General features: G+C 42.5%; 1 protein-coding gene across 1 annotated transcript; it reads right to left on the reverse strand.

The window, feature by feature from the left end:
- Nucleotides 1-449: 449 nt before the first annotated feature.
- LOC118090236 (potassium voltage-gated channel subfamily B member 2) lies at nucleotides 450-11,761 on the reverse strand. The gene is made up of 2 exons (XM_035125679.2): nucleotides 11,655-11,761; nucleotides 450-2,855 (listed from the first exon to the last, which is right to left on the reverse strand). Exon 2 carries the CDS (start codon nucleotides 2,750-2,752, stop codon nucleotides 2,165-2,167), a length of 588 nt encoding a protein of 195 aa, XP_034981570.2. The 5' UTR covers nucleotides 2,753-2,855; nucleotides 11,655-11,761; the 3' UTR covers nucleotides 450-2,164.
- Nucleotides 11,762-13,555: the final 1,794 nt, after the last annotated feature.

Consider the following 13,555-nt stretch of genomic DNA (forward strand, 5'->3'; position numbering starts at 1 on the left):
GGATCTTGAACACACAGCTAGTTAGTGACACGCTGCTGCTGGGATTCTGCCTCAGCGCAAGCGGCAGTTGCAATTCTGTTTGAACAGACAGAGCAAACACGGGCAGATCATGCACTACAGAAACAACTCGGGCACCTGTTGCTTCCAGATAATAGACTAGGAGTCAGGTGCATGGAGATATTGTACTACAGAGGGGCAGAATGCGAGCTTCATAAGAGCTTTAAAGAAGAGCCATAATATATTCTAATATGAGGAGTGCTTTCTTACATATGTATAAATTAAATTAAGTCATGAAATAGGATTTGGAAATATTTTTGGGCCAGAACGGCGGCTTACCCATTTGAGAGAAACACAGCAGCCTGAACTCATATAGTGCGGGGCAATTGCATTAAAGCCTGTAGGTCTACTTTTATACAGCATTTTGAACTGCTATCAGAATATATGGCAATTTCATCACTGTGCAGCTTTCGTTAGGCATATTCCCTAACATTTTTTGTAGTAAAATTTTATCAAATACATGACTAATCTTTGAGTGGATTCAGGAATTGGCTTGGATCCTGAGTTACCCTTCTGTTCATCAAAGGGCATTTGATCCAGTGGAAGCTCCTGCTGGGAGCGGAGGAGTAAGGTGGGACAGGCAGTTGTTGCTGATTTCACCATTGCCACTACACTACCTCCCTTGCTCTCCTGGGATTTTTGGCAGCCATGGGAGACAGTGATAAAAATTGTCCCCCATCCTTACACTCAAAATGTGTCAGGATTCAAGCCACTACCATCTTGCTGAGGGGCAGGGTAGGGAATGGGCAAGGAAAGTAACTTGTGGACCCTTGTTTTGTTTATTCACAGTTTCCCCAAAACAGCCAAAATGGAGCCTTCTGCATTTTCCCCATCATGCATTGTGTGGGGGTTTGTCTGCATATCTGGAACTCATGCATCTCATATAATGGAGGAGATCTGTGAGCCCTCCTCTCCAAATGCTACAGAAAAAGCAAAAAAGAGAGGAGTATTGATTCACACACCCAAGATTTAATGTTCAATCCTTCCCCATATAAGGAAAATATCCAGTTTTTGTTTATTTCCACACACAAATCAACCATAATATATTTACGGTATGTCTTTCACACATAGATTATATAAGCATTGCGCCCACTAACTAAAGCCAGTTTGGCAGAAGACATTCCAAAAAGCAGCCTAGGTGGAAATAGGTGCTAGTTCATGCGTAGGCATATGAAATTTAAAATTAGCAGCTGAGACAAACTTAGCAACTAAGAGACAAATACAAAAAAAGAAAGAAATTCCCGATTCTTCTATGGAATGTGTAGTCAAGAGTAGTGGGAATCATAAGTTACATTCTGACAATAAATGGTTAGTCTTCATTTTCAAAAATTGCCATTTCTTCAATGGCACTTTGCCAATTAGTCTGCAATCCTATACCTACTTATTCAGGAGTAAGCCTCACAGACACCAATAGAACTTACTTCTGCATAGGCATCTATAGGATTGTTCTGTTAATATCTCAGAAATAGCTTGGTGATGCATAATTACATATAAACTGCACCCTACATTCCACTCAGCACCCAAGGGAAAAAATGAGAAAGAACAAAGCAAACTTATGCACATTTATGTGGAAGTAAGCCCTACTATGTTCAGTGGGATTTACTCCCAGGTAAGTGTGCATAAGATTGCAGTATTTCTAACACACACACACACACACCCAAAAGCATTCTTAGGCACTGAGCATTAGTTTGACCAATGAATACTACCAGGATCCAGTTCCCCATAGACCCATACAAGGCAAGATCCCCTTTTCTTTAATAGATCACAATTGCTTACACTGCATGGAAGGAAACTTCCTGAGGTCCTTTAGGAGGTAGCCTGGCATAAATTATGGAGAAAATCAGTTGGAACAGAGAGTCTCAAAAGTACACCAGAGCACATGAGACTCACCGCACATGAGACTCACCTTTGGATTTCTCCCACAGATGAAAAAACAGGAAAACTCACAAGCTAAGCCTATATTAGGCTGTAGGGTTGTTATTTTTTATATTTTAAAAAAACCACCTAAAATAATTACCATAAAGTTTCTTGTGAATGTTATCAGGACATAACATGTAACATAAGCAAATATTCTAAACATTTTTGGTGACTCTTTAACCACCATCCATTATCCTACCTTTGCAGCAACTGATGAGTTGGGTTTCTCCAGCAAGTCCCATAGTTTTTTCCTTTTCTCTGGGCAGCAGGCATTGTCAAACTCTTCCCCTTCTCTTTCTCTCAGTGTCTCTGCCTCTCTCCTTAGCTCTTCATTCATTTGCTCTTTCTTCTGATGGTATCTTGCCTGGCAACAAGATTCTAAGTATATCTCATCAATCCCCCAGTAGTCTAGCTCTTGGCCAAAAGAAAGGGCACACATTTCCTCCATCATGTGTAGCTTCCCCGTCCTGTAGAAATTCAAAATGGAGGTGAAAGCACCCGGGTGTCTATCAAAGAAATATTCATTCTCACTGAGATTATAGTCATCACATACTTCTAGTAAGCATTCATTTGTATTGCAGTCTCTAAGCTTCCCTAAACGTGTTCGTGGAAGTCTATCTAAAGTCCTCCATAGAACTTCATGGTTGAGCCCCCCTACGTTGATTTTGACTCTCCTTGAACATGCTTTGCTCCGGATTATTTCCACTGGTTCTGGTGGAAGGGACTGGGTAGACCTTGAAGATTTTTTGTTTATCCCTGGAGGAGCCCTTTCGGCCATCCTGACAAGGAAGCAGCAGCAACGCCAGAGTCTTTAGAGAAGAAGCACAAGTAAGGTTGGGTCAGGTTGGGTCCTCTTCAAATAGGGCGCTCCATTTCTGAAGCTGAAAGAAAAATAAAGGCATGGCTTAGGATACTGTAAAATATTGTAGCAATTTACAATGCTGCAATGAAGGCAGGTGGTTTCACACGAGGTTCCACCTTTGGTAGCATGCTTATGTGCTTATGGATGCTACATAAATTTTACGGTCGCTGTAGAATGTTATAGTAGCCCCAGCTGAGAACACATCATGAATGGCAAGTTGGAAGTTCTCAATTTCATGGTTCATTAATCCAATACTAATGGGGAACGAAGTTCTGTGGGCGTGTTCCTTCCACTACAAGGTTTGCATTACTGGATTGATATTTAAGCTCTACTGTACCATATTTAGTTGGGAAAATAATCAGCAGCACTGGTAAAATTTTGCAACTTTCCCCTACCCACTGCAACCAGTATTTCTAAAGTCAAAAGCTTTCCATACAGTCCTTTGGTGAATTGTTTGTTTGCAAAGGCTCTGTGGAATTTCTGTGTGTGTGTGTGTGTGTGTTTGCATTGCACAACTGCAGTTCCCTATGATAGCATCACCATTCCCTGCAGAAAGCAGGGCTGAACTCACCACCATAAGATGGGGGCAGCAAATTCAATCCTGCTGGACTGGCTGCACAAAGGTTGCCACAGGGAACCTGATCATGCAGTCAATCCCTGCAGAAAACATCTCTGCAAACTCTATGCTTGGTGCTTTGCTGAGCATATCACTGACAAAGCCCCTTGCGCTGTTTTTGCCCTGCATCTAAAGATATTTAGTGATGGCGCCAGGCACACCTCCATGTGGGCAGCATTCCACAAATGGGGAGCCACTGCAAAAAAAGACCCATTCTTGTATTGCGTGCATGCACTCTCAGACACGTGTCCCCATATTCCTTTGGTATAAATGGCTAATTTGGAAGGTCCTCTTTTTCAGAAGGCATAAAATTAGAGGAATAAACTCACAGATATTCCTTGTTTTTTGTCTTTGAAATACACACCTATTACAAATGTTTGGCTAATATCAGTTAGTTTAAAGAACCTTGGGCAAAATTATTTTACTTGTCCACACAAAAGAGTGCCAAGTTGTTTTGAAACACACAAATTAGGAAATAATTATGTTTCTTTTACTATGACAAGCCTTTTCTGTTTCATTATGTGAAGAAATAAATTCCATTCCTCTGAAGACTAGCACGGATTGCCCTTAATCAATAATGACAAGGAAATTGCTTTAAATCACATTTATCTAATATTTCTTTTCAGAATAATAGATAATTTATTTGCACTTGTGAGAACAGATGGAGAAAGCGATATTGCAAAACTCACTTATCTTCTTTGCAGTGAGCCATCAAATACAAATATTGTTAGCAGCTTTATCATCACCTGCAATAATGGCAAAGTCATAAGTCACAAAGGTTCTGGCTTTTCATTTTTTAAAGAATTTATCCATCAGCTCCGCATCTACCCTGAAGTGCAAGGTAAAACATGGTGATTCAGGGAAGGTTCCCATGTTGGACCATGCTATTAATAGGACATATTGAGTCAGAACATGAGTTACTCTGTGGCCTCAGCTGTCCAAAAAACCAGATGACTGTTCCCAACCCTCACAGCCAACTCCACCACACAGAAATAAAACCACACTGGATAGATCTCAAGAGAATGTGGGAGAGAGGTGTGTGTGGTGTGTGTACTATTTTGATGGACAGATCTAGTTTTAATCACATTGAATTATTTTCCGAGGGCACTCCTGTCACAGTGATTTGGGTGTGGAATTTGGGTTCAGGATTAAAATTGAGTTTGTTTTTTATGCGGATCTATGCCTTCCCAGGTGGCGCTGTGGTTAAACCACTGAGCCTAGGGCTTGCTGATCAGAAGGTCGGCAGTTCGAATCCCTGTGACGGGGGTGAGCTCCTGTTGCTTGGTCCCAGCTCCTGCCAACCTAGCAGTTCGAAAGCACGTCAAAATGCAAGTAGATAAATAGGAACCGCTACAGCGGGAAGGTAAATGGCGTTTCCATGTGCTGCTCTTGTTTGCCAGAAGCGGCTTTGTCATGCTGGCCACATGACCTGGAAGCTATACGCCGGCTCCCTCGGCCAATAATGCGAGATGAGCGCGCAACCCCAGAGTCGGTCACGACTGGACCTAATGGTCAGGGGTCCCTTTACCTTTTATGCCTTCCCCTGGGCAAGTAAATTGAAAGGTTTCCTTCTTCTAGGGAGAAGCTGTATCTCCAAAATTCCATGTTGGCTGGCAAAAGTCCACCTCTCATGAACAAACCTTAGGGTAACAGGGTGCTTATGGGGTGGTGGTGCCATTTTTTTTTACAACAGTCTTTCTTTGGGAACTATTATGGTTTTGCCTCACCTCCAATGCAAGTCACTGTAAGTCCCCAGAAGAAGAGACTGTTTTCCCCAAAATCTCTGGTGCGCGCTAGTGATATTTCCCATACCCCAATATTTCCTGGAGAACCATGGACCCGTACTCTTTTTGGTACTCCCACCTCTTATGGTTCCTATTGCACCCACCCAAAGCAGTAAAGTCTGCCCTTGTAGGAGATCAATTCATTTATCATTCTGAAATTTGGTAGCTTTCATCCCCCAAGAAAAGGTGACCAAGCCTAATTGCAACAAATTCTGGCAGAAAATGTGTTCTCCCGCATCGAAGTCAATGAATGTATTTGCCCACAATTTGGCAGGGGTTATAGAGATTCTAGAGATTTGCTTTCCCTGCAAATTTTAACCATTGTGTGAAAAGCACACACACATATATACATGATTTGTTTTTATCTCTCTCTCTCTCTTTCTCTCTGTGTGTATATATAGTGAACAGGGGAGGGGACTTGGTTTTTGATATAATTGAGCCCCCAGTAATGGGTCAAATTAGTAAGACACTTAGCACCTCTGATCAGTCTGTTTTCCAAAACTAAAGATACAAGCTGAATCTTGAGGCCAGTACACACCTTTAGTATTCTGCATCACTATGTAACTCATTTGTGACAACCTTTTATGGCAAACAGAAAATCTGTCAAATCAAAGCATCTAAGTATACAGAGAACATAATTCTATAATATTGATCTTCACTCATTCATTCCTGACCCTTGACAACATCACTTGAGAAAATAAATGTCACAGGACTCAAAAACAGCAAGAATGTTATTCCTTGCTCCAACCACTCTCTCATTTATGATTGCCCTTCTGTGTAATTTGAAAATACGTTTCCTTGAGTTTATAGATTTTAAATTATTTTCTCATTCTGTCGGTAAAGGCTCCTATGGCATCTTTCTACTTTTAGTTTATTTGATGTACTGTAATCTAGTTTCAGATGCTGTCATAACAATGAGTCATGCTTTGTAAAGCTGTAGAATGATATTTTGCTGCTTGGCTAACTGGTTCTTTGTCACAGCTCATTACTAATACTTGTCTTTTCATCTGACAACTGTGGTCTACCTTCCCAAAAATCGCTTCTAGTACACCCCTCTTCAGCATTACTTATTTCTCCCTCAGCTGACATAAAACATTATGGAAGATCGTACTTTTTGGAGTCAAATGTGTTAAATATTACTAAGGGCAAAGTTACTGTATTGTAAGCTCCTTGGGGCACAGGCCTCTCATTCCTGCTCATTCTAACAGCACCATCTACATACTGTCGCACTACATACTGTAGATGGTGAATTATGTTATATATTAAGGGTGTGCACTGACTTTGGATAAATCCAGAACTGAAGCAGCCAACTTTGAACAGATTTTGGGCTCATCCAAAATGAATCAGGATCTTTCTGAAGTATCTTGAACCAAAGCAGGGACCTCTGAAGTACTATGGGGAGTTGGAAATTGAAAAACAACAACACTGGTGATAATGTTACAAAAATGGAAACATTTCCCTCCAAGCTTTCCATATAAGGAAAATGGCAGAGTGAAGGGGTGGGTAGGGAGAACTCTTTGGTGACTGACTGGTATTGGTGCTAATCAGAGGGAAGGATTTTACCAGAGTTCCCCAATTACTTTGTGCTGGTTGGTGAGTGGAGCTAGCAGTAGCAGGAGCCCCTTGTATATATTAAATATGCCATTTAAAAATTGATTTGTCAAAAATGTATATAATTTATGTCAAAACTTTAGAGACAGAACACAGCCACAACTGAAGCACAGACTGCAGGGCATGGAGTAGGGGGTAAAATTAAATGTTCTGTAGTTTTTAAAGCAACCTGCTCATTCAAAACCAAAACATCAGTGACAAGTCTTCTGTGCTAGCTTTCTCCTCAAAGTATTAATATTCTATATGCAAAGAATATTTGCACTCTTACTTACAACTAAGCGCCACTAAGCATACTGGCACTTACTTCTAAATAAGTATACACAGGGTTGGCTTGTCAGTCTACCAGCACAGTTGGAAGGAGTGTGGTCCACAATGGATACATCACATTGAGGCTATTGCCTGGGTCATTTTCCTCTTCCTCGTGACTATTTTTCCAGTTGCAATACTACTATGTATGCATTTTCTTCTTTGCATTGAAAAGTGTTGCTTCACTTTATACTTATGCCAGCTGCACTTCAAATCCTTTTCCAATAAAGTTGTTATAAAGACCCAAGGACAAGGCTGGGGGACTTGGCCGCTAGATGCTGTTGGACCCCAATCCTATCAGCCCAAGCTAGCAAAGTTGTAGTCGAAAAACACCTAGGACAGCCATAGGTTCTCCACCCCTGCTCTAAGCTTCATTCTTCATGACGCAGCAGAGCACATTTTCCTGAACCCACTACTCAAACGCAAGTGTACAAGTGATAAACATGTTATTTTCTTCCAATGGAAGCGTGAAGTGATTTGGCATAAGGGGCCTGAGCAAGCCTGACAAAAAGTATTTGTGCTAAAAAGGGGGGTCCTCTGTGTAAGTGGACTGTCCAGTTGTATCATTTCTTATCAGTTTAGAAGACCATGAACCCCACAGAATCCATTGTCTTTTCTGCAGCCATCCAGTTAACTACTCAGCTCCATAACTGTGTATGGGCAAGCACAGCTATAGCAGTTTGAAAGTACCTGTCAGGTTTAATAGCAAGAGCAGAGAAGGAAGGTTTAGTCTAAGAGTGACCTTTAAGTCCCTTGGCTCTTAAATGTGGAATGTGATTAAGTTCCAGAAGCTTAAAACGGCCCAGTTATCATCAGCAAACCATATCATATCTATACCCACAACTAATGCCAAGGGACTTTTCATTTCAACTGCAGTCTTCCAAATATCAGAAAAAATATTATTGTGCAATCATTATTATTAGTAATAGTAAATCAATGTTAAATTAGCCCAATATATATTACGGGCAGATGAGATGATTTGTTTATTATGAGTATCCATAAGTGGAATCTGCAAGATTATGTTTCAGTGCGGAATGCTTGGATTTAGGTTTCCGGCCAACCATCTATGTCTTTTTCCAGGATACACCATTACACACACAGCCTAGTTATCTATTTCCCCCCTATAGTTAGTCAGCATTTAATACCCACGGAGCATGCTTAACCCTCAGTGGACTGTTTTCAGTCCCTTTCTTATGTGTGTACTTCCAAAGATGTTTGCACTTCTGAAAAACTTGGGATTCCAGCAAGCATGCTTATACCCTCTTTGTTATGACTACAAAAGGTTTCACATGTGGTTAAATAATTTCGCTTTTAGTATATAATGTGTATCATTATGTGCACACACACACACACACGTGTTTGTTTGTTTTTTACAGCACCATACAGAAGAAAACAAAAGCTCTACAAACACTTAGTGCTCATTCTAGGTTTAAGGTCTTTATATATCTATTCCTCATACATATAGTGATGTATATTTGTCTATAGTATTTTTAAGAATCCTTAACACCAACCCAATATTATTTTCTCATGAAAAACTATCTTACAGTATTCTTAGGCCCTGTATAGACAGCACATACAATAAAGTAATGTAGATACCAGCAACAAGAACAAAAGTGCAACAAGCTAAGATGTTTTCTATATTTCGCACTACAAATGCAACAAGTTTTAATGGTGTTATCTCACTATGCCAAGCACAAACTAGAAGGATAAATGTCATTGGCCATGAAGAATTAATATTTATTCTGCTATAATGCCAAACCCACATGGGAGAACAAGAGATTAATAACAGTTATTATTGGTGGATCTTTCCTACTCAAATTTCTAAGCATTGAAGCTGCAGATGTTCTACTCAGTCAAGCCAGTAATACCTCTATATGGCTTTCTGAATCAACTGGTTATTTTCAATTCTGTGACTTTTAAAGATAAGGGCAAAGTGTCATCACCTGAAAGATGTGGGTTGATGGCATGTGATGTAGATTCCAAGCCAAAACACCACAAATACAAGCATATTTGGATGTAATAACCAATACATTAACTGCAACACTTTACTGCATGCACATGCATAAGAGAGAGTCACTGCTATGTCTGCTGAGCATAGTATTGTTTTAAAAAAGTTAAAATAGTAGAGTCCCTAATCCAAAGCATCTTCTATGTTATTAGGTATAAGGAATACATTATTAAGAAATCTCTCAAGGTATCTGTAGCTTAACATCCAAAAGAGAACTACAACCTCTGTCTGATGCAATAGGTTCATGTTACAGCGAGCTCTACAGACATTTTTAAAGTATTCTTTCCTAATGAAGAAAAGATAAAGGAGAATGTTGAATAGTTCCTGGCTAAAAAAGTTTGTAAAATATTATTACCCCAGGGATGGATGCACTCTAAGAAACTCAGTATGAAAATTAAGAAACACACCAGGAAGTACAAGCATAGTTGGAAGCAAATAAGAGGTCCCTTTAAATCTGTTTCTCCCTCCTTGCTTTTGAATTCCAACTGCAAGATGTTAAACTTTTAAAAACAGTGCAAGCATAAATAAATGCATGCACGGGCATCATGAACGCACAGGCATCATGAACGCACCATCAAACTAAAAGATGTTTAAACTAATGGAGAGATGCTTAGAGGTGCAACCCTCTTGTATAGCATCACCATGTGGATGGTGAGACACTTAACTTTCTTTTTGGAGAATAAGGCAGAAGAAAGTTCAGGTTGTACTGTACGTGAGAACAACCCCCCTCAAACAGAGGAAGACTGGTGCCCTTAGTGCATTGAATAAGGCTGCTGAAAACAAGCAACAGCATGAGGAAGGCAGGGAACAGCTTAAGGAGAAATTGGATTCGTTTGGTATAATAATGTTTGGGCTGTATGCCATGGGTGTAGCCAGGATTTTTGTTGGGGGGCAGGCCTTTTGTTAGGGGTGCAGAACCTCGTTTTGCTATGTATTTATATTTATTTTTATTAATTGAGGGGCATCTGCCCCTCCGTGCCCCCCCCAACTATGCTCAGGCTGCACGCCTCACTGTTCTGATAAAAATCTTTTCCAAATTCGTCAGTTTAAAAAAAGTCATTGAGGTAGAATCACACCAACCTTACAATCATCATTAGCTAATCATGTGGTTTGATTTTGCTGTCTCTGAAATCAGCAATCAACAAACTAGGGTCAAGAAATTGGGCCATGTTTTGAGCAGGAGTTCAGGGCAGACCGCCCCCCTTTGCTTTGCGTGACGGTGAGCTGGAAGTCAGAGGAGCCTGACAAACTTGAGCAAAGTCTGCCTGTTTTAGCAGCAAAGCTCTCTTGAGTATCCAGCAGGTCTCACCCTTAAGGCGCCTGCCCAGCTCTGCTGCTATTCTCCTCCTTTTAAACCGACCCTGGCAGCTTTTCAGCATTACAGGATAGGATTATTGACTGAAATCTGTTTCTCTTAGTGGTAAGGGCTTGATGGCTGTTTGTTTGCAAAGTGACCTGACTGACTCTTGGCAATGTTAAGGGCTGCCTTCAGAGGTGGTGGGGGAACAAGCAACCGCCAAAATTCATTCATTTCAGCACTGATGTGGCAGCTGGAGTTTGGGTGGCAAGTTAAAATATTCAAGAAACTGTAAATGCATTGTTTATTTTTATCTTAATCATTATGTAACTTAATTTGAATGAAGTCCAGGAGGTGCTATAAATATGGACAGTACGTACATAAGCTGTATGCACAGACTTACTTGTACCCAGTGTTTAAATATATCAAGCTGCTTGACAGCTTTGATATTGTTTATATAAAAGATGCCCCATTGCACAGGTGAGCATGCACACCTTCTCTTAAAAAAAGCCCCAACTCACAAAACCTCCACTACACAACTGTATAACTATGTGTTTGAATATACCTAACACCTTTATGACTGTTTCAAAAACCACCTTGGTTTAAAGGAGGGGGTGGAGGAAGAAGCCAATCTGTCTTTTTAAAATTCAAGCTTTTCAGGCTATCATCAGGTTACTCCAGTCAAGCCATGGGGGGGGGGGGAAGGAAAGTGCAATGTGTGTTTCAGTATGATCCTCTGCTGTCTACGAGGGGCTGCTCTCCTCTGTTTTTGACAGCTCAAGAAGCATAATGAACATGCACTCCACAGTTTGTCCAAGTGTGCACATTACATTACAAAATCGCTTCAATCCATCCACAAGCAGTCATTCAGGAGGCATGTGGGTTATTCATAAAAAAACACCCCAGTTTCTGTACATGGGAACAGCCTCCCTCTTCCCCGCCTCCAAAAACCCCCACAACCACCACTTTTTTCTGCTCATTAACCAAGAGAGCCCACCCTACCCCACCCCCTTGCTTACAAATATTTTTAAAAGCATCTCCCTGCCCTCTGAGTCCACTTGGAGCCATATGTCAGTCTCCAACCTCCACTACCGGGAGCGAGGATGATTCACGAGCGAGTCTTTTTTTCGCTTTCTTTTCTTTCCAGACTCCACAATGAGGCAGAAAGGCACCCCCTCCTCCCCTTTCCCGCTTACCTTCCTGAGACAGACCACGCTCAGCATAAACACTGGCGAGGGAAAGCACAAAGGCTCCGGAATCCCCTGCTGCCTTTCCAGAGGGGGTTGCTCTCAGGTTTCCTTTGCAAATGATCTGTTGACAATCCGCGGTGGCAGAGGCGAGAGAGGGAGAGGGGGGTTTGTTTTGGTTTGGGAGGGGTGTGTGTGTGTGTGTTTCTTCCCCCCTCTCTCTTGCCCCTCGCTGATGATTTCCCCCCCTTGCTCCGTATTCCTGCCTCCGAATCACCATCTCCTCTGGGATGGAGAAGGAGGAGGAGGGAAAGGAGCTGGTGGTGGAGGAGGAGGAGGCTGGAGAAGGCAAAGCAAGGGGGAAGCCATCCTCGCTCGTTCACTCGCTGTCCGTCCGTGCTGCGAGCGCTGGAGGATTGCAGGAGGAGGGAGCCAAGGAATCGCTCCTCCAGCCCCACCGTAATCTCCCCTTCGCTCGCATGTGATGGGGCGGCTGGTGGCCGCCGCCGCTCCTGAGCGTTGTGTGTGTGTGTGTGTGTGTGTGTGTGTGTGTGTGTGTGTGTGTGTGTGGATGCGCCATGCAAAGCGAGCGGCAGCCGTTTCAGCACAGCGTGGGGAAACCGACACGCTCTCTCTCTCTCACACACACACCCTCTGTGCATGCACACGTTAGCGCGATCTGCTCTTCTGGGGTGCAACAGTCACATCCCCAAAGCGGGAAAGGCTCTCTCGCCCCTTCGTCCCGGCTGCCTGTAAAACACAAGGGATCCATTCACCCAAAGACAGACACCAGCTTGATTTCACTTGCTTTTGACAGGGGCAGAGGGGAGCTGTGTGGGGTGGAGGTACCTAGTTTTCTCCAGGTTACCTAACTGTACCCAGCCCCCGCCCCGCCCCCTTGAATTGTTCCGAGGCTGGTGGCTACCCCATCTCTGATGAACAGAGCTCAGCCCCAGGATGCTTTCCCCCCCCCACATGCCAGCCGAAACGCGTAGAGTACTCAGAAAGAGAAAGGGCTTTAAAGCACATGGACACGTGTCTTGCCGTCATCTTTCTTCCAGTCGTCAAGAAGAGGCCTCTACACACATTACCCAGCACATCGGTTTTCGCTTCTCTGTTTTTTCCCGGTTGGGGCCGCTTTGTTTACACATTGTTTGGCAGCTGAGTTGCTGTCAGTGTTTCTCACAATATGCGGCTAGAAACGTTGTTTTCCCCTGTGTGAAAACCTTTCAATAAATATTGTGTGTGTGTGTGTGTGTGTGTGTGTGTTTATCAACCCACACGGAAAGAGGCAGTCTCTCTTAGTGGTTAGAGCAGGGCTACCCAACCAGATGCCCATTAGCCAACAGAGTCCCTTTCTCCCCTGCTGAAATTAAGCTTGAAAGAATAAAGTGTTGTGGTATGTGCTTGGTTGTGGTGTGTGTGTGGTGCCCACAGCGTTTCCTCAGTTTGCAAAAGGCTGGCAATTCCTGGCTTACACTGTTGGACTGGGAACTGGGAGATCAGCTTCAAGTCCTTGCTCAGCCATTAAGCTCACTGAGTGACCTTGGGTGAATCACTGCCTCTCAGTTCAACCTGCCTCACAGAGTTGTTCCAAGGCTAAAAGCCAGGCTGGGAACCCATGTATGTCCCCTTTAGCTCCTTGGAGGAAAGGCATTATTTAAATGTAAATAAAATAAATTACATACATAACAGGAGAACATGCAATTAATCTAGGTTTACTAAGATCACTGTGGCAATCCTGCAGAGACCATCAGAGTTTAACCCCATAACTTCTTTTCTTTTCTTTCATGTGAAATAGTAAGAATGCTGCTGTTCTCCCTCTCCCCGTGTTATTCTTACAACAATCCTGTGAGGTAGTTTACACTGAGAGGCAGCAATTGGCCCAAGGTCACCCAGTGAGCTTCCTG

Source organism: Zootoca vivipara, chromosome 8, assembly GCF_963506605.1.
Source record: "Zootoca vivipara chromosome 8, rZooViv1.1, whole genome shotgun sequence".
NCBI lineage: Eukaryota > Metazoa > Chordata > Lepidosauria > Squamata > Lacertidae > Zootoca > Zootoca vivipara.

Bases quoted from the DNA above. Each gene is read 5' to 3' on its own strand.
- LOC118090236 (XM_035125679.2), bottom strand. From the start codon at position 2,752: ATGGCCGAAAGGGCTCCTCCAGGGATAAACAAAAAATCTTCAAGGTCT.